Raw genomic sequence first — 20,492 nt, 5'->3', positions numbered from 1 at the left:
AAGACAGATTGCTATTCTGATTAAAAAAAAAGTCTTATCTTTCTTTGTACTATTATTGACCATTCAAGAAAATATTACTGATTTAGAGATTCGTCATGAGGCTGAAGGCTTAAAAAGTAGACATAGAAGAGTCACTACAGATTCCTATAGAAATGAAAAAACAAAAAAGAAAGAATTCTTATGCTCTTTCTAGAAAGGACAAGATTTAAAAGAACTGGAGTGAAAAAGGAAGAAAACAGGCATGAGAGTCACAAAGGAATTACAAATGTAGTGTTTTCACAAAATTACTGAATTGAGGATACTTAAAAAATTGTTTTTAATGTTTATTTTTGAGAGAGAGAATGAGTGAGCAAGTGTGGGGGGGGGGCAGAGAGAGAGCAAGCGAGAGAGAGAGAGAGAGAGAGAGAGAGGGAAACAGAAGATCTGAAGCAGGCTCTGTGCTGACAGCAGAGAGCCTGATGTGGGGCTCGAACCCACAAGCCATGAGACCACGATCTGAGCTGAAGCTGGACGCTTAACTGACTAGGCCACCCAGGCGCCCAGAGGTTTTATATACATGTTTTTTTTTTTCCTTTTTTTAATGTTTTTACTTAGTTTTTTGAGAGGGAGTGTGAGCAGGGGAGGAGCAGAGAGAGAGGGAGACACAGATTCTGAAGTAGACTCTAGGCTCTGAGCTGTCAGCACAGAGCCCGACACAGGGCTCAAACCCACAAACTGTGAGATTATGACCTGAGCTGAAGTCAGGCGCTCAACTGACTTAGCCACCCAGGCGCCCCTGCATTTTAATAATTAAGCAGCCCTTAGTTTTCACTTGGATAAAATAAAAACTACTTGACAGTTGAATCTCATGCCAAATGGATTAACTGACGGTTATAAAGCTAACTACAAATATTTCCAGTATACAAACCCATAATGCTAGTGGTAAGATATCAAGACATGATTTGAAATAATCTATGAAATTAAATCACTTTGGGTATGAGTGTAGCATAATAGAATATTTTACTTGGATTTTTATTGTTGTATAATACACACACACACACACACACACACACACACACACACACACATTAAAGTACACAAATCCTAAGTGCATAGCTTGATAAATTTTCACAAATCGAACACATCTCTGCATAGAAGAAAAAGAACATTACTAACATCGCACAAACACCTTAGATCCCTTTAGAAAAGGGGACACTATCCCCTACCTCTGTTCAAGCAGCTATGATCCTGATTTGTGGCAGCACAGATTACTCTGCTTTATTTAAATGGAATCACACAGAATATCCTCCTCTGTGTCTGGCCCTATTTTATCTACATTACATTCATGACATTTACTTCATATTGGTGCATATATTGTAATTTTTTCCTCATTACTGTATTGTATTCTTTTATATGTAAAGACCACGTTATTGATTTATCCATCCTCCTACTAACTGGCATTTGGGTAACTTCCTTTTTTTTTTGTTTTTTGCTACCATTATTTTTGATTACTTGTCTTTTGGTCAACACATGTATATACTTTTGTTGGATTTATACCAAGGAGTGGAACAGGATGGTAGAGGGTATGCACATGTGTATGTTCAAACTTAGAAGGTAATGCCAAGCAGTTTTCCAAAATGGCTGTGTCAATTTCTATGTCCAACATACAGGAGTGTATGCGAGTTCCGGTTACTTTACACCCTCATCAACTTTAGTTATTTTTGTCTACTCTCATCCCTTCATATTTCCACATACACTTAGCTTGTCAACATCCATGAAAATCATGCTGAGATTTTGACTATGTTGAAAGTACAGATCAGGGGCACCTGGGTGGCTCAGTCGGCTAAGGGTCTGACTTCAGCTCAGGTCATGATCTCACAGCTCATGAGTTTGAGCCCCGTGTCGGGCTCTGTGCTGACAGCTCAGAGCCTGGAGCCTGCTTCGGATTCTGTGTTTCCCTCTCTCTGCCCCACCCCTGCTTGAGCTGTTTCTGTCTCTCAAAAAATGAATAAATGTTAAAAAAATGTTAAAATGTTTAAAAAATTAAAAAAAGAGAAAGTACAGATCAGAAATAAATTTTTAAAAAGTACAGATCAATATGCAGAGAAGTAACAATTTGTATATCCACGATTATTGTATATTCTATCCACGATTATTGTATATTCCTCCATTTATTTAGGTCTTCCTTAGTTTCTGTCAATAAGGTTTTGAAGTTGCCTTATTGAATTTCAAACTTCTATAAATTAACTAGGTATGTACCAGTTCCCAAATTTTTGTGACTTAACAAAAATAGAGCTTACCTACAGTGGAAGAGAATAAGGTCAACACACAGGGGAAAGAGGAGAGACAAGAGAGTCAGTGATCCGGTCCCTGAATCAAGTCATTCCTGAGATAAAATTCCTCTCTGACCTTTATTAGAGGTTTTCTTTTTCTCCCTAAACATGAATAAATTCTCTTTAAGTTATCTTTAGTTGTTTTTCAGTCACTTGCACTGGAAAGAGCTCTAATACAGACATCTGGGACAGACCTTAGGGAACTTCAGTGTGAGAAGCAAGGGGAAAAGAGCTTCTAGCTTGCACAAGTAGCTGGAATGTGGTGTTAATCACGGAGAGGCGAAAACTGTTTGGGGCCTAAGGGGGATGACTGGTGCACATTGGGACATGTTGATTTTGACTTGCAGGACAGGACACTCAAATAAATGAGAGAGATCTGGGCTAGAGTTAACTGATCCGGGACACAGTAGACAGTAACTAAGGCCATGAGAGAATACATGATACCAGTGGAGGACACAGGATATAACTCTGAAGAATACCAACATTTAAGGTCTTGGAAAGGAGAACACAGAGTGGCCAGTAGGAGGAAAACCACAAGACATCATCTGATAGCCTTTACTACAAAGGATCAAACGCACACATTTTACTTCGGTATAACATCCTTATGTTTCAATGTTAAATTACTCTAAATGATGGCTGAAAGACAATCTATATCTTCATTTATGTTTTTCAAGGTTTGAGGTTTCTGGACATGTTATATTCTTTTCAATTAAAAATCAAATCTACTCTATTTTTTTCAAAAGATTAACTCACACTATTTAAAAGAATCTCTTTTTGGCCAACAAGCTGAAAGCTTTAGCTTATACCAAACAAAACTGCTGAGAGAGAGAGTGCTCAACTAAAAAGGAATGTGATGTTATTTAGGAGTACAGCAAATATGTCATAGGCTTTTTTTAGTCATCCTGTCACTCTGAATCCCTCTGAAAGCCTGTCAGAAGGAGGCCATTTCGACCCATATTTGCAGCATTAACCTTATATTCTTCCTCTTACAAGTTATAGCCAGATCCACACAAAGGGATCAACCCTATTCTATAGCAATTATAAATACTATAGCAGTTTATGTAGTAATCCCATACATGTATTAAAACCAAAAAACTTATCCTTACATATGCTTTTCGGTTATGTTAGTTATATTCCAAAGGATGAATTTTTCCTTTAGATTTTTAATGCTTTAAAGATTGAATAAATGACAAATTTTGTTAAAGAGAAACCAGATAGCGTAATCAGAGTTAATTTTGAGATTAGATACCCATCTACTTTGGCATTTCAGTAGCACAATATGCCTGAAGTATCACTGAAATTTGGTTGAAGTTGCTTGACTATTTTATCTTAAGAATACTTTGGGGTGCCTGGGTGGCTCAGTCAGTTAAGCATCGACTCCTGGTTTTGGCTCAGGTTCATGATCTCAAGGTTCGTGAGTTCAAGCCATGCGTTGGGCTCTGCACTGTCATGGCAGAGCCTGCTTTGGATTCTCTCTCTCCCTCTCTCTCTGCCCCTCCCCTGGTCTTTCTTTCTTTCTCTCAAAATAAAGAATACTGGGGTGCCTGGGTGGCTCAGTTGGTTGAGCATCCAACTATTGATTTTAGCTCAGGTCATGATTTCACCGTTTGTGGCATCGAGCCCCACGTCGGGCTCTGCACTGACAGCATGGAGCCTACTTGGGATTCTCTCTCACCCTCTCTCTCTGCTCCTCCCCTGCTCGAGCACTCCCTCTAAATAAATAAATAAATAAATAAATAAACATTAAAGAAAAAAAGAATACTTTAAGAACTGATCTCAGAATCTATAGATAACTATCACAGAAAGTATAAATAGGTGTTGTTAAAAAAAAAAAAAAAAGAATACTTTAAGAATGGTATTCCTAATACCATAAAATGACGACAAATCAATAAATCTAATGAATATGGCCAACTGGTATGCTCTTGCAACTTAAGGATATGCAGTATACATCCAAGGATCTGAAAAAAAATAATGTATTCTAAAAAACAATACTCAATTAAAATTTATTTTGATTTACCTTTATTTCTGCTCCCTTTGATTTTTTCTGCCAATCCCAAACAGTAAGCATATGCTCATTGGAGTCATCAATAACACATAAATGAACACCTGAATCCTAAAGAAAAGTCAATTCAAGGCATTTAAAACTTTTCAGATAAGGGTGACTTTCTAAGAAGAAATACCGTATTATTAAAACTGGCAACATTAATATAATCCCAAACCCTTTAAACTTGAAAAGGATATAAACTTGAAATAAAATGATTATACTATTTACTGACTGTATTTTCTTCAGAAATATAATGAAGATTCTTTTTAAAAATACTTCCTGTTTTTAATCTTGTTTCCAAGGTTAACTTCCACTTACTATATAGTTACTTGTATTATTCAAATCGCAATTTAGCTTTCCATGATATACCTGACTTACATTAACACAGATAAACAAGATAAATAAAACATAAATAACTTCTTTTCTAGGAGAACTGGCCAGCTTTCATGTCTGTAAATTTTCTAAATAAAGTAAGATTTCCATGATTCAAGCTGAAGCAAAAGCATAGCTTACTGCTTATTTCAACTGGACCATGCTATACATATATTCCTCTAACAATTTCCTGCTATTACACTAGAATCCTAGTTCAGAACAGAACAAAAGTATAATTAAGTATAACAAAACCTGTATCCCATTTAAACCAGAGTACTTTAGTACCTAGGTTAAAATGCTGGCCACTGCTAAGCAACAGCTAACAATTCAGAGTTATCACTTTCTATGAACACAGACACAGACACAAAATTGAGCTTGACTTCTTTCCTGCAGCTTGCTTACTTCCTTAAAAATTGTTACTTACTGCTTTTGAAAAATCCAGGCATCCTACTCCACGCTCAAAGGTCCCAAGTCCAATAATTTGCAGAGTGGATAAACTAACTGAATCCCACACTCTGACATGGGGTTGCAGAGGCTGCAAAAACAAGGGGAAAAATACAATAGCAAGACTAACTGGTATTCAGGTGGATGCAAGTAAATACTACTATCACACAGAACTGCATTCCATCTTTCAAAAGCAGTGGGTCTGGATAAACATCTAATATAAAATAGCTACTACATTTAGACATGACCCCAAAGAATCTTGAGCAGATATTTTCTTCTCATACCATGAAAACAAGAAAAGAACAACAGTGATAACAGTAGCAGCAAATGATTTAGTATTTACTATGTCATACACTATTCTAAGTATATCGCATGTATTGATTCATTTAATCCCACAAACTATGTACTGTTATAATTACCATTTAACAGATGAGGAAACTTAGATTTGAATAACTTGCCCAAAGTTATACAGCTATTAAAAGGTGGAGTTAGGAGTCTAACCATGGCAAATTTGCTCTGGATACTCTGCTTTTAACATTACCTTCATTTCTAGGAAAATAATACTTTTTTTCTAATAAGTGTCCAATACATTGCTAACCAAACAGTTCTTAAATAGAATTTGTAACTGGAAGGGGCCTTAGAAGTCATCCATTATAACCATTGTGACTCCTTTTCTTTAAATAAACTGAAGCCAGAGAATGTCATGGGTACAGTCATACACATGTTAATCAATCATCAATAATATTCATTGCTGATCCTTACAAATAAGGGATTTGTTATATAAGCCAATTTAATAATACTGAATAGGAACTGACATTTTTAAAGTGTTATCAGTTCTAGTCAAATATAAAGTCAAGAGGTCCATCAACATAGTGAAAATGCGGTACCTTCTGGCAAACACTGGTAAGTTATGCTATGTTAAAAAAAAAAAATCAACAAGCTTACAAGTCCTCCCAATTTTACAAGTAAATAGTTTCCTCAGGGAGAACACTTATTTTTAGAGAAAAATATTTAAGTAGTATGATTCTGTTTTTTGGAATCTTCTTACATTCTACTATTTTTTCCCTGCTTATACTAGAAATCCCTTAGCTGCCAAATTTTAAAAGAATGAAATAAATGAGCTGCGGTTAAAATTCCTATCAACTCCATTCTAATGACAATGTCACTGATACAGCATGCAGAACCCTATGCCACTCACCCTTCCATCTTTATCCACTCCAGCAATCTGTCCAGTTGCGATCCTAATTTTGTCAGGATGTATAGCAAGGCTAAAAAGCAGTATTAACAACAGTTTTAAATATGGGAAACATTTCAAGTAGCCGAAAGTATGCCTTAGTATCAACATTTATCAATTTTCAAACATTTTTAATCATTAATAAATTCTCATTGTGACCTGTTTTCTTTAGCAAATCAAATAATCATCAATCACCTAGAAGATGTTTTTTCCTAAGTTTTCGGCTGCACTTTTTCTTTCTTTGTTAAATTAAACAAATTAATGGAGCCCTAAATTTGAAGAAAACACATATTCACAATTACAGGGTAAGTTAAAATGTCTTCATCTGTTCCAGCTCCTTTCTAGTCCTGCACATAGGCACGCATACTCAGACGGTTTTATTACGGGGAAGGTGCAGTTGTGCACTGTGCAAACTCTGTGTCAACATCAGCATATTCCCCTTTTGTGACATCATCCGTATGCATCTTATTAACAGCTCTTCTACCATTTCTACTTTTCTACAAAGGAACACAATGAACATCTTCACATAGTACCTCCAACCTTTTAATTAGCTCTTAATGCTGAACCCTTAGGTCAGATTTGGGGCATTTTAAGATTTTAAGACTGAAAACTGTGTAGCATACATGCCCACATTCCTCATGATCAACATACGAGTGACTAGCAAAGTTTTTTTTTTTTTTTAAAGATGTCTTCCTGTCCATATTTAGACTCCTTTCTCTATCTTGCAACCAAAGGGTAAGCTTATTAAGAATGTAAATTTTTTGCTCTTGTTATGTACTGCTCATTCCTTTCCAGAAGAGTAGTATCAATTAAAATTGTCTTAAGATTCCACTACCGCTTCCCCATATTAAAGTGCTTTTTAAAATATATCTACACAATACCCATAATATCCTTAAGATCTGAGCTCTCCAGAAGAAATCATTTCTGAAAAACCCAAATTATAAAGAAATGCAAAAATGACAAAGAAAAACACAAGTATTAAATGATACCAACCATTTCACACAGTCTGTGTGACCCAGGTAGTGTCGCTGAGTTCTCTCCTCATAATTAAACAGTACTACTACTGATGCTATGAAATAAACTATTTCTCCGGTAGGAAGAAGGTAAACATTAGCACGGCAGTCCTTTCCTCGGTAACCATATCTTAAACAGGAGTCAAGGTTTTTAATAAATATTACTTTTAAGGTGTAAACTAAAGTTTTTCATGGATCCCTAAGGGAATCAGGAAAGTATAAAGAAAACCGGAATGCATCATCAGAACTAAGAAACTCAAGTCCTGCCACTAGCCAGGGTGCAACCCTGAGTTTTTAATGTGCACAAAACTTAGATCCCTCATTCCGCAAATACATACTGAGTTCCTAACACGTGGCAGGCACAGAGCAGAACATATACTTCTGAACATAATGAATGGACACCTGTGTCCCTGGAGCTTAGCTCTGGCAATGATGACAAAAACAAACACTAAATATATCATTAGAAATTGTGGAAAGACAAGGGAAAAAATAGTGGTTGTTTCCTTAAGTGAGAATACCTATTTTCACAATTAAACTAAACAAAGAACACCTAATTTAAATGGAGAGAAAGTGCAGAGAGGGATCAAAAGAAGGGTGGAGAAAATGACATTTATGCTTGACTGAAATAATGAGTAAGACAGGAATACTTGGGTGGCTCAGTTGGTTAAGTGTCCAACTCTTGATTTCGGCTCAGATCATGATCTCACGGTTTGTGAGTTCAAGCCCTGCATCGAACTCTGTGCTGATAGCACTGAGCCTGCTTGGGATTCTGTCTCCCTCTCTCTCTGCCCTGCTTGCTATGTCTGTCTGTCTGTCTATCTCTCAAAATAAGTAAAAATAAACTAAAAGAAAAATGAGTAAGACAGCCAGGCACAGCTTGGTAGTATTTATTAAAAAGTTGTAGAGGGCTCACTTCGGCAGCACATATACTAAAAAGTTGTACAGATGGCGCCTGGGTGGCTCAGTCAGTTAAGCATCTGACTTCAGCTCAGGTCATGATCTCATGGTTCGTGGGTTCAAGTCCCGCGTCGGGCTCTGTGCAGACAGCTCAGAGCCTGGAACCTGCTTCAGATTCTGTGTCTCCCTCTCTCTCTGCCTCTCTCCCATTTGCACTCTGTCTCTCTCTCAAAAATAAACAAACATTAAAAAAAAAAAAAAAAAGTTGTACAGAATTACAGGATTGGTGAGTTTTCCAAAGCTAATTTGTGTGGAAAGGAGGGAATGAATCAAAGGGCAGGGGAAGTGGGTACAGAATGGAGGCAAAAAGTTGAGTTCAAACTACTGACTCCATTCTGCTTCGTGGACTTTCTCAAAGGTTCTGAGAGAAAAATTTCTAAGTGAAATTAAGAGAGCTCTTTTATATAGTCATTTTTTACCAAGTCTGGCTGACAGGTTAATTCTGGTATTAGAATCACCTTATTAATTTGATGTCTTTATATAAAATAATTTACATTATTTCACAGGTTACAAAATGCTTAACTGATGTTTTCTTATTTAATTCTTACAAAAGCTCAGTGAAGTAGGAGTTATTAACTTGTAAGTGAAGTAAGGTTCACTGAGGGTGGTGGGGCTGATTCTTCTAATTCCATTCCAATGTCTTCTCTACCACATCGCAAATACCTACCATGATGTTCATAGAACACTGTTTGCCCTATCCAAAATTATTATAATTTGGGTGGTTTTAAATTGCTATTGGGAAAATACACGTAATATGTGGAGGATGAGAGGTAACATTTTTTTACTTTCTCAAGTGGTTGCTATACTCATCACACTTTTCTTGTATAAAGAGAATTTTTTTAATAGTTTAATTATTCGAGAGAGCAGGTGTGCGTGCTTGTGAACACGAGCGGAGGAGCTGCAGGGAGAGAGTGAGAACCCAAGCAGATGCTGCGCTGTCAGCGCAGAGCCTGATGCAGGGTTAATCTCACGAATGATGAGATCAACACCTGAGCTGAAATCAAGAGTTGAACGCTCAATCAAGTAAGTCACTGGGGCCCCCGTCGTACAACAACAATTTTGACAGAGGTTAGGTAAACTAATTTTTCTTCAATTGAAGACAAAGTGAACACATTTGCTGTCACAGTAGAGGATACACCCACTCCAGTTTCAGCTTCTCAGGAGGCAGTTCTGTTCTGATGTCGTCATAGTTTTCAACATCAGAAGGAATGAACATTGTAATTGGCCGACCTCGCATAAACATTTTAACATATTCTCCTTCTGTTGAAACATAAGACAAAAAAATTAAGTCAGTTTTGTGAATAACCATAGAAAAGTGGATTTTTAAGGTGGTATAGTAAGAGCAAGACAAAAATAGCTAGTACAGAGTTTTATTCTTATACATAATCATTTTTATATAAAGACTTTGTCTAAAACATTGTAGGGAAAAAATACCAGTCGTTTCCTTAAGTGAGAATACCTATTTTCACAATTAAACTAAACAAGGAGGTCAGGAAGGTTGAGGTAGAAAAATGCAAAAAAAAAAAAAAAATTATGATGGAAGTTTTTCTGACAGTTGAAAAGAAGAAAAAGATTATCAGGGCAGATGACAACCGTATCTACCACACTACCTGATCAACCTACTGATGTTTAATGACATACAAAAAACATGGCCTGAGAATATACCATAATGAGAGGAGTAACACAGCCTCCTAAGTCAGGATACAGAGAGAAGATAAGAGCTCTGCTATTCACAGTGAGTACAGCTGGAAAGAAGACCAACTTCCCTCACTGCAGGACTGTGCCTACAATCAGGGCTGGGCCTAAACAATTAAATTCAATTACAATATGCTAACATATTTAAATTCAATTACAATATGCTAACGTTTTTAAAAGACAGTGCTACGAAACAGTTTTCTAATTAGCAGTATAGGTTCTAAAACATCTTTATAGACCAAATAGTTGTTTATAAGATCTGCAACAATCTAAAACTAAAAATGTTAGACAAGTCTAGAATCAAATCATATTTGTTGCGAATCTTTTACAAAAGGAAACAAAACTTCACTAAACAGATGAGTTTGTTCCTTAAAAACAATGAACACCCCTCCTTGGCCCAGCATTCCAATGACCTACATCTAGGTAAGTTTAATAAATGTTGACAATGATGGTGAAATGGCTACAAGAGAACCTGAATGGGAAGATGAAAGTAAGGGATTCAGTATAAAAGCCTAGGAAATGTCTAGCACCTACCAACTTGTTTGGCTTGCTATGAAAAAACAGCATTAGAAACAGACTGCACATGTGGTCATCAACCTGAGGCTGATACAACTCTAGGACCTCTAATAATGACCTAAGCTACTAAGTAGAAGAGTACATAATAATTCAATAGTTTATATGATGCAAACCATGGAAGAAGGAAAGATAAATTACTTGATGAACGTCTGCAAGTATTTCTTCAGAGTCAGATTAAACAACTGTGTTATGGGTGAGAAGTTCAAGTTATTTTTATTATTATTACTCACTTGTGCTTGGCCTCATGGATTGATCTAAGAACAGGCTAAGACCTCCCACGCCACAGTTTTCACACCACATGATGTAGGTCTTTATTACTTCTGAATCTAAGAGTGGGCTCTGCTTCCTGATGATTTTTAGCACAGCTGGACTCTGATGAGAACTAAATGATTACCAGCTGCAACTATTTCTCTTCTGCAATCGTATTTATCTGTGTCTCCTTGTCCTTTTTTGTATAGTTTATTTTCTTATAGGTATCAATTTGTTATATAATTTTCCCTCAAAGTTTTTTTTTTTTTTTTTTTTAAAGAATATAAATTCTTAGAGGTAGATATCCTGTCCCTTGGAATTTCCCCTAGGATCTTTGATCAGGGGTATATATCATAAATGCTTTCTGAATGAAAAAACAAAACAATTAGTAGATGCTTCTATCACCACCTAGAAGAGATCACATGTCCAGGGAAGGGAATGGGTTAGGGATAATAGTATCAAAGAAAATAAAAGCTCTCTTTTGCGAAGAGAGAAAGCTAAGAATACCATATTGATTCTTCTGTCAGTTATTATTTATCAATTATTCCTTTAGCAGCACAAACAACTAAGTAAAAGCAAAGGAACTATCTAGTGCTTGTCAACTTTTCTAATATAAAAATGGCAATACACGTCAGGATGAAAGTGCTTTCCCTTTCTGGAAACTGGCAGTACATATGTTGGAGGCCAGGTATGTCATCTAGGAACCACAAACAATTCCTGAGACTGAGGGACACGATACATTATAGTGGAAAGAACACGAGCTCTGGAAAAAGACTGATTGAGATCTGTGTTCCAGCTTTACCACTTCCTAGTTGCGTGACTTTGGCCTCATTTTCTTTCCTTTTTTTTTTAAAGTTTTTTTTCTTAACGTTTATTTATTATTGAGAGACAGAGAGAGACAGAGCATAAGCATGGGAGGGGCAGAGAGAGGAGGAGACACAGAATCTGAAGCAGGCTCCAGGCTCTGAGCTGTCAGCACAGAGCCCAAAGCGGGACTCGAACTTACGGACCGTGAGATCATGACCTGAGCAAAGTCAGACACTTAACCAACTGAACCACCCAGGTGCCCCTGGCCTCATTTTCTTATTATATAAAATGATACTATGATTTACCACCTGTGATTGTGATTAATTAAATAAGACTTCACACTGTAAAGGATAATATGAGGTCCTCAACAAATATTTATTCCCTTCCCTTTGAGAAGGATTTGAGACCATTCTGAATACTGTCTAGGAACTGCTTATATGATTTAACACACTGGAATATCTCTTCATAAGCTTTAAAATGACTGTCCACAGAATAGTATGTATAGGCAAATAAGCTAGAATTCTAATTCTATCATGTACTTTTTTTTAATGTTTATTTTGAGAGAGTGAGAGAGAGAGAGAGAGAGAGAGAGAGAGAGAGAATGAACGAATATGAGCAGGGGAGGGGCAGAGAAGAGAGGGTGAGAGAATCTCAAGCAGACTCCACACTCAGTGCAGAGTCCAATGTAGGGTTCGAACTCACGACCTCAAGATCATGACCTGAGCTGAAATCTAGAGTCAGATGCTTAAATGAGTCACTCAGATGCCCCTGCTACTGGAACATTTTAAATTACATACGTGTTATACATTATGTTTCTATTGGATAGTACTTTTCAGACAGTAGTAAGGTCCTCAGGTTGGTCCACAGAAGTCCAAGTACCTGACAATACAGCTTACTTATAATCCAAATAATAGAAGCTTGAGCTCTGGATCCCAAGAGTAGGAAATCAGAGAGTACAAAAGAAGAGGAGGATGTTTCTGCTCTACTATCTTTGGGAGGAGTGAATGCTAGGCAGAAATTTGAAACACTGGATGTTAACACTTCCTTTCTTTGTCCTTCTCACTGCTGGCACTTCCCCTTCTGTCTGCTTAAGTCTTGTTAATTTAATCTTCTACTTTAGCATCTCCCCTAGGCTAGCCTATCCTGCAGCTGTCCTATCTTGCAAAGTGCTCCAAATTGCAAAATGACCTTAATCCAAACTTTTGGGATAGTTATCTAAGGTGTTCTGAAAAAGCAGTATTGCTGAAATGATTCATACAGATACAAATAACTGGTTATTAAAGTTACTTATATATTTAAGTAAACCCTACCACCAACATGGGGCTTGAACTCAAGACCTCAAGATCAAAAGAGTTGCATGCTCTACCAAATGAGCTAGCCAGGTGCCCCAAAGTTACTCATTTATTTAAAACATACTTATTAAAATTTATTAACCTTTCATAGACTAATAGTAAAAGGCAAAAGTGAACAAGGAAGTTAGTAGTGGCATACTCTGCTCCTCGATCAGTTCCCCTAGTGCTTTTTTTCCTACAGCTTGCTCTCTTTTTGGACTTAGAGATTAAAAAAAAAAAAAAAAAAAAAAGAACAACACAAAGGCTTTCAAAGGCAACAGCAGAGCTTCGGGCTTTGGACAATGACTGTACTTATTTGTATAATGAGTAGTGCCTACAGAAAGCCTCTGAACATCTAGAATGCTTACAGTTTAACACATCTTTCTCCCCAAAGTTTCCATTTTAGAAATCCACTTTTATTTGTATTTTATTATTTTTTTAATAGTTTACTTATTTAGAGAGAGAGAGAGAGAGAGACAGAGCATGAGCTGAGGAGGGGCATAGAGAGAGGGAGGAAGAGAATCCCAAGCAGGCTCTGAGCTGTCAGTGCAGAGCCCAACATGGGGCTCGAACTCATGAACCGTGAGATCATGACCTGAGCTGAAATCAAAAGTCAGATGCTCAACTGATTGAGCCACCCAGGCACCCCTCACTTTTATTTGTATTTTACAATCTTTAGAACCAAAAAGCCCCCCCCCTACTAACCCAAATCTGGAATTTGAAATTCATATTTAACTATAATGTAGGAGAGTGTGATGCTATCTAATTCTGGCAAACAGAAAATTGGAAAATCTTTACTTAGTTTGAGCTTTTTCTGTAGAACAGTTGTATTCCCCAAAACCATAAAGCTCCAGAACAGGTGGGTAAACAAGAGGCTAGAAATACTAACTATACTTTTATAGTAGAAAGTGACAAAGAGCATTTTGGGTAGGCTAAAATCTTTCCTTAAAAATAATTTATTCTCTAGAGATATCAAGTCCTAGTTAATTATTCAGTTACACTATAGTAATAACTTAATATTTTAAAATTCCAATGAAACAGTGTGATCTTTAAAACTCTTTGGACTTTGAATAGGGAACTTGATTTGTACAATAAAGTCTAAACCTTTTCAAAGGTTTAGCTGTCAAAATAGATAAAATTAGATTCCTGAATAAAAAAGGGGGGTGTGGATTTAGAAGGATATAATGTAACCCTCCTATTTCGCAGATTTAAAAATTCTTAGTTGGGGTGCTTGCCAAGTATTATGTATTACTGTATTATGTGTTATGTTTTACTTGCTAGGACAAGAACTCAGATTTGAAAAATGTGACCAAGTAGTAAAATGTTACCTTAATTTTCTTTGTTCAGACTTACTGGCTAGTAAATTTTATGGAATTTTTTTTTTTTTTTTTTTTTTAAATTTTTAACGTTTATTTATTTTTGAGACAGAGAGAGACAGAGCATGAATGGGGGAGGGTCAGAGAGAGAGGGAGACACAGAATCTGAAACAGGCCCCGGGCTCTGAGCTGTCAGCACAGAGCCTGACGCGGGGCTCGAACTCAGACTGTGAGATCATGACCCGAGCTGAAGTCGGACGCTCAACCGACCGAGCCACCCAGGCGCCCCTGGAATTTTTAATGACATGGAGGTAGCAAGGTGAAGTGAGGGTGCACAATGAAAATATAGAAGAAGTGAACCCAGCCTCCTAGGAGCTTACAACAGAGACATAACCAAGTCTTATTTAACTGTGAATCAACTCATATACTAATTACAGTAATATGCCCACTTGTAGTTAGTTTCTTGAATCTAAACCTCCTTTAATCAGATTTCTCTTTGATATTTTGTTTGCAACTGTGACTGTCATTAAAATCACTTCAAGATAATCAGATATGGGTGTTTGCTTAAGCATTTTGGATCATTTTTTACTATCTGAAAAAGGCGTTCTTTGGCAAAAGATGGGAAAGAAGTCTAGTTCAACAATATAGGACACATAAAACTTCTAAAAGACTCGTTGCCGTATTGCTGAAAACTTTTTTTTTAATGTTTATTTTTGAGAGTGCAACAGCGAGCACGTGTGGGGGAGGGGCAGAGGATCTGAAGCCAGCTCTGTGCTGAAAGCAGAGACTGATGTGGGGCTCGATCTCACAAACCGTGAGAGTTGGGCACTTAACGGACTAAGCCACCAAGACACCCTGAAAGCTTTTCTGAACTAAGCAAAATAGGACTGTATTTTAAAAAACTCCCTCAAATCTCTCATTTATATCCTTAGGAAGTTATTTTAAGCATGAAATTAAGGTTTTTTTTCATTTTATCTGAATATACCAAGTTAGAATTTTTTTAAAAATAAGAAATTCAGAAAAAATAAGATATTCAAAAGAGAAACTTCAGATATCAAAATATTTACCCCTCTAACTCCTTTTCAATTAACCATAGCAGGAAGCGAACCAGGAGGCCCCAAGGAAACAATAAAAACCTGTATATGAAATTCTACATAAACAGAATTAAGGAGAGGTTTCAACTTTACCTTTAATGTTCTATTTCTTTAAAAAACAACCTGAGCTGGGGCACCTGGGGAGCTCAGTTGGTTAAGTAACAGACTCCTGATTTCAGCTCAAGTCATGATCTCCTGGCTGTCAGGCTCTGCACTGTCAGCAAGGAGCCTGCTTGGGATTCTCCAGGTGACCCTCCCTTGCTAGTGTGTGTGCTCTCTCTCTCTCAAAATAAACAAATATTGAAACAAACATAATACCTGAATCAAAGCAAAATAAAGATTTAAGAAATCTGAGTCCTTTGTATACGGATGCTTGCTATAGTATTTGTATGTATTTTTAGAAAGATTAAAATATTTCACCATCTTAAAAAAGTTTTAAAAGCTTTATTAAAGGAAATAGTCAACAGAATATTTCTGGTAAAACTGTTCTGTGGAGAACCAATTAGAAGTACAGTTCAGGAACATGGCATGTGATTTGCTGCAATTCTTCCTGCAATTTCAGTATGTGTCACTGATAAATTATATCTCTTGCTTGCTAAGCCTAATCACAAGTTTCAGAATTCTTTTCAAAGTGCTTCAGGAAAACAGTAACAAGTGAGAGAGTAAGAAACACATATAGAGCTTTAAGCAGTTCACCGACATGCTTGAAGAATGGAGACTTTTCTGGTTAACTGCATTTTCTAGTTTAGACTTTATTTATTTATTTATTTATTTATTTAAACATTATTTATCTTTGAGAGAGAGAGACAGTGGGGGGGGGGGGGGGGAGGAACAGACAGAGAGCGAGACACAGAATCCAAAGCAGGCTCCAGGCTCTGAGCTGTCACCACAGAGCCTGACACTGTGCTTAAACCTAGGAACCATGCATGAGATTGACCTGAGCTGAAGTCGGACACTTAACTGACTGACGCCACCCAGGCATCCCTAGTTTAGACTATTTAAAAAGCTTATGCCTGGGGGGTTGTGAAAATACAATATGGATGAAAAGTCTTTAACCAGAATAAAATAAATATGCACAAGACTATTATGTTCTGTTACGAAAAGTCTTATTCTCCATTTCCAAAAGTGGCAGGTTGGGATGTTTTTCTCAGCTGAAAATAAGGAAAGAGGATGTCAAGAACAAATATTCTTTTTTATAATTATTTTTTTTAATGTTTGTTTATTTTTGAGAGAGAAAGAGAGACAGAGCATGAGCGGGGAGGGGCAGAGAGAGAGGGAGACGCAGAATCTGAAGCAGGCTCCAGGCTCTGAGCTGTCAGCACAGAGCCCGACGCGGGGCTCGAACTCACAGAGTGTGAGATCATGACCTGAGCCGAAGTCGGATGCTTAACCAACTGAGCCACCCAGTTCTTAAAAGTTGGGATTGTTTAGGGGCGCCTGGGTGGCTCAGTTGGTTAAGTGTCCGACTTCGGCTCAGGTCATGATCTCGCGGTTTGTGTGTTCAAGCCCCGTGTCAGGCTCTGTGATGACAGCTCGGAGCCTGGAGCTTGATTCAGATTCTGTGTCTCCTCTCTCTGTCCCTTCCCCACTTGTGCTCGGTCTCTATCAAAAAATAAATAAATGTAAGAAAAAAAAAGTTGGGATTGTTTATATTAAAAATAATAACTGGACAGTCTTTAAACATTTTTATCTAGAAGACTGTTAACAACAACATCAAGAAATAAGATCTCTGCTTCACAGGACTCAAGGAATCTTTAACAAAGAAAAGGTTCTCCTGTCTGGTTTCCTTTTAAAATATCGAGAATACCCGGACAAATCTCAGACCTAGGGTTCCAAGTAATGTTTATGTCGCCCACTTAAAATAAGCCAGTATCTAAATTTCAGGCGTATATGGGGCGCCTGGGTGGCTCAGTCGGTTAAGCATCCGACTTCGGCTCAGGTCATGATCTCACAGTCCGTGAGTTCGAGCCCTGCGTCAGGCTCTGTGCTGACAGCTCAGAGCCTGGAGCCTGTTTCAGATTCTGTGTCTCCCTCTCTCTGACCCTCCCCCGTTCATGCTCTGTCTCTCTCTGTCTCAAAAATAAACGTTAAAAAAATTAAAAAAAAATAAAATGTTTATTTAAAAAAAATAATAAATAAATTTCAGGAGTATATTTTTTGGAAATGCAATGTTTGGTTTCCTGCCCTTTGTGCCTATTTACACTGGAACAGACTTGAAGCTAGCACTCTTCCCAAATTCTGGAATTGCAAAGTTTTGGATACCACCTTAACAAGGGTAAATTCTATCCGTGGCTCAACTAAGGGCTTTTGGCTTATTGGGTTTGTTTCAAAAGGCACACCCTCTCAGCAGGTGACAATACACTCCCTCCCTCTCAGTAGGTCACATAACATAAGACAGTGTCAGCCAGACACTGCTATCCTATATATTCGTATAGATAAATTTTAGCTGTTCTTTCAGACACAATGCTCAGTTTACACAGGTGTGATAAGGTTTTAGGACAGACCATGCCCAGAGCCAACAAGTCAGAAAACAACACATGGCATGAACAAAAGCACCTACACTGAAACTCTTTAAAAGGTAGATTGAAAGCAAGTTAGTTAAGGTTGGGGGCGGGGAGCTGTCCTCCATTTTCTATTTGTTGCAAGAAAGAGCTTTAAAAAGTTATTAAAGACTGTTAGCAACATCTAGTCTAAGCCTTACTATATGTGAGGAAACTGAGGTCCAAGACATAGGAAAACTTTATTATCAGATGAATAATGTTTCGCTTCTTTCTATAATTTCCTTTGGCAAATTCCTAACTCACATTCATAATTTCAGTCATTTAGTATATGGATTCTTTAACTTAAAAAAAATTTTTTTTAATGTTTATGTTTTAGAGAGAGAGACAAGAGTGTGAGTGGGGGAGGGAAGAAGAAAGAGGGGGACACAGAATCCCAGGCAGGCCCCAGGCTCTGCGCTGTCAGTATAGAGCTTGACATGAGGCTCAAACCTGTGAACCATGAGATCATGACCTGAGCTGAAGTTGGATGCTCAACCAACTGAGCCACCCAGGCACCCCAATTCTTTAACCTTTTTTATGGTGCAGGTCATTTCACCCCTAACCAGGACTCATTTTTAATATTCTTGCACTTTTTCTGCTATAACACTTCCCTTTCTAAGTGAGGTGCCTAATGAAGCTTTTGCTACTTACCTGCTCATTACATATCTCAGTATGTATTACCTCCTGACACATTATTTTTTTCTTATCATGTAGAATGTAAGTGCCACAGAGAACAGAAACTGTAACTGCTGTATCCCCAAGTGCCTAAGGATAGGGTCTGTCAAAATAAGCACTCAATAAATATTTGTTAAATGAGTGAATGTTTAAAATGTGTATCTGATAAAGAATAAAGAAATGTATCAGAACTATAATAGCTGTTAAAATGACAAGATTACTCCATTTTCCTTCCTTTTCCCAATTTTGAAATGAGTTTATTATTTTCAGATTATCTGAATAACTCTTTTTGCTACACCAAATTATTGAAGGGTTTTAGATACATATTTCAAAATGGCTTTTAAAGTAGTTTTCATCTGCAGTCATTTTTAGACAGATAACTAGCAAGAAATAGTTACTTTTCAATTCTCTAAGATATTATAATAACTGTTCTCCCATCTAAACACACCTGTAATCAGGACCCTACTGCATCAATTTGGTAGTTAAGCAAGAATGAATCTAAGCTTAGAGCAGTGAGGCAGCACTATGAAAGGAAGTAAGAGTGTGATCTGGTAACTGATAAGTTCCCTTTTCCTCAATTAAGCAGATATCTCCCCAGTAAGTAGATCTGAGTCATTCAAGTTCTCAACATGATCAGACTTAACTATGTGCTAATTCTAAACAGCATTAAGTTATGTGGTATCTTGGCCTTATGAAGACTTAATTCACTTCAAATAGATTTGGACTCCAGTCCCCCAAAATAATTTCCATCCAAGTAATTGGAGTTTCCCTAGAAAATAGTGGTAGAAAAAATATTCATCACTTCTGCCCCAGTCACTCATTTATTTAACAATATTTATGGAGCTCCAGGCACTAGGCTAGTCACTGAGAATCTCTAAATAATTTATAAAAGGTGTTTATAGCCCCCTAAGTTAGCTCAAAAGACTTTCTCATCAATAACTTATCGAATGAATGGCACTGTATTAGAACCTATCTGCTACACCTAACAACGAATAACCCTATAGGAAAACTTAGTCACAGTCTAACTTGATGTGCTAAGTCTGTGGAGCAGAATCCAACAGAACTACTGAGAAAAGTGACTTACATTTCAGGGATTTGAGTGAATGAACTGAGTAAGAGCCTCTTTTTGGTGGTATAACCTATCCTACCTCCCACACCTAGCCTCAGACTGTCCTGGGTACATCCCGTTCCATTCCATCTCCTACTCCTTTCAACTACAGTTCTCTTCCTTCTGCCTGAGTGCTGATCAAAATATGCAGTTTAATAGCTCTTCTCGTACTCTACTATGGCTGAAGGACACAGGTCTTTCAGGTCAAGCTTTTCTCTGCTACCACTCACCTAATGTACCAAATGTAAATAGTCTTCTTCCCAAATCAAAGCAGATGGCTTGGAGCAAGTCACACTTGTCATTGTCAAAACATAGCTAAAGAAATTAATAAATCACATTTTTAAAAGATTGTCCAAAAATGATAGGTATTTTGGATTAATACCTCAAGTACAAGAAAATGTGCTGTAAAATATGCCATGCAAAATGAATGCAAACTTTAAAAATATACCTACAACTTATATCAAATGAAGATCATCTATTTAATGGTTATCTTTTCATCTTACTACACATATTTATTTGAGTGCAAGATTTAAACTGTCAGATATATATATATATATAGATATAGATATATATATATAGATATATATATATACATACACATAAAACTGAAATTTACCTGGTACTATGTGCCAGATACTACACTTTACCTTTAATGTTTGTATTAACTCTTTGAAGGTTTATTATGGTCTCAACAACAAGAAAACAAAGACTTAAGAAGGCAAAAA

The 20,492-nt window shown here is 37.0% G+C and overlaps 1 protein-coding gene across 11 annotated transcripts in view; it reads right to left on the bottom strand.

Annotated features, from left to right (window-relative positions):
- Window positions 1-20,492, bottom strand: part of EML4 (EMAP like 4) — a 160,291-nt gene that overhangs the window by 43,896 nt on the left and 95,903 nt on the right. For all 11 annotated transcript variants that reach the window (XM_078444776.2, XM_060653455.3, XM_081795216.1 and 8 more), the window contains 5 exons: window positions 9,513-9,636; window positions 7,400-7,549; window positions 6,371-6,440; window positions 5,153-5,263; window positions 4,330-4,425 (listed from right to left, as the gene is read on the bottom strand). In XM_078444776.2, coding sequence (XP_078300902.1) covers window positions 4,330-4,425; window positions 5,153-5,263; window positions 6,371-6,440; window positions 7,400-7,549; window positions 9,513-9,636 — 551 coding nt within the window. The remainder of the gene's footprint in view (window positions 1-4,329; window positions 4,426-5,152; window positions 5,264-6,370; window positions 6,441-7,399; window positions 7,550-9,512; window positions 9,637-20,492) is intronic.

This window comes from Panthera onca, chromosome A3 (genome assembly GCF_046562875.1).
Source record: "Panthera onca isolate mPanOnc1 chromosome A3, mPanOnc1 haplotype 2, whole genome shotgun sequence".
Lineage (NCBI taxonomy): Eukaryota > Metazoa > Chordata > Mammalia > Carnivora > Felidae > Panthera > Panthera onca.
Note: the sequence above shows the minus strand (reverse complement) of the source record. Positions and strands in the feature narration are given on the sequence as shown.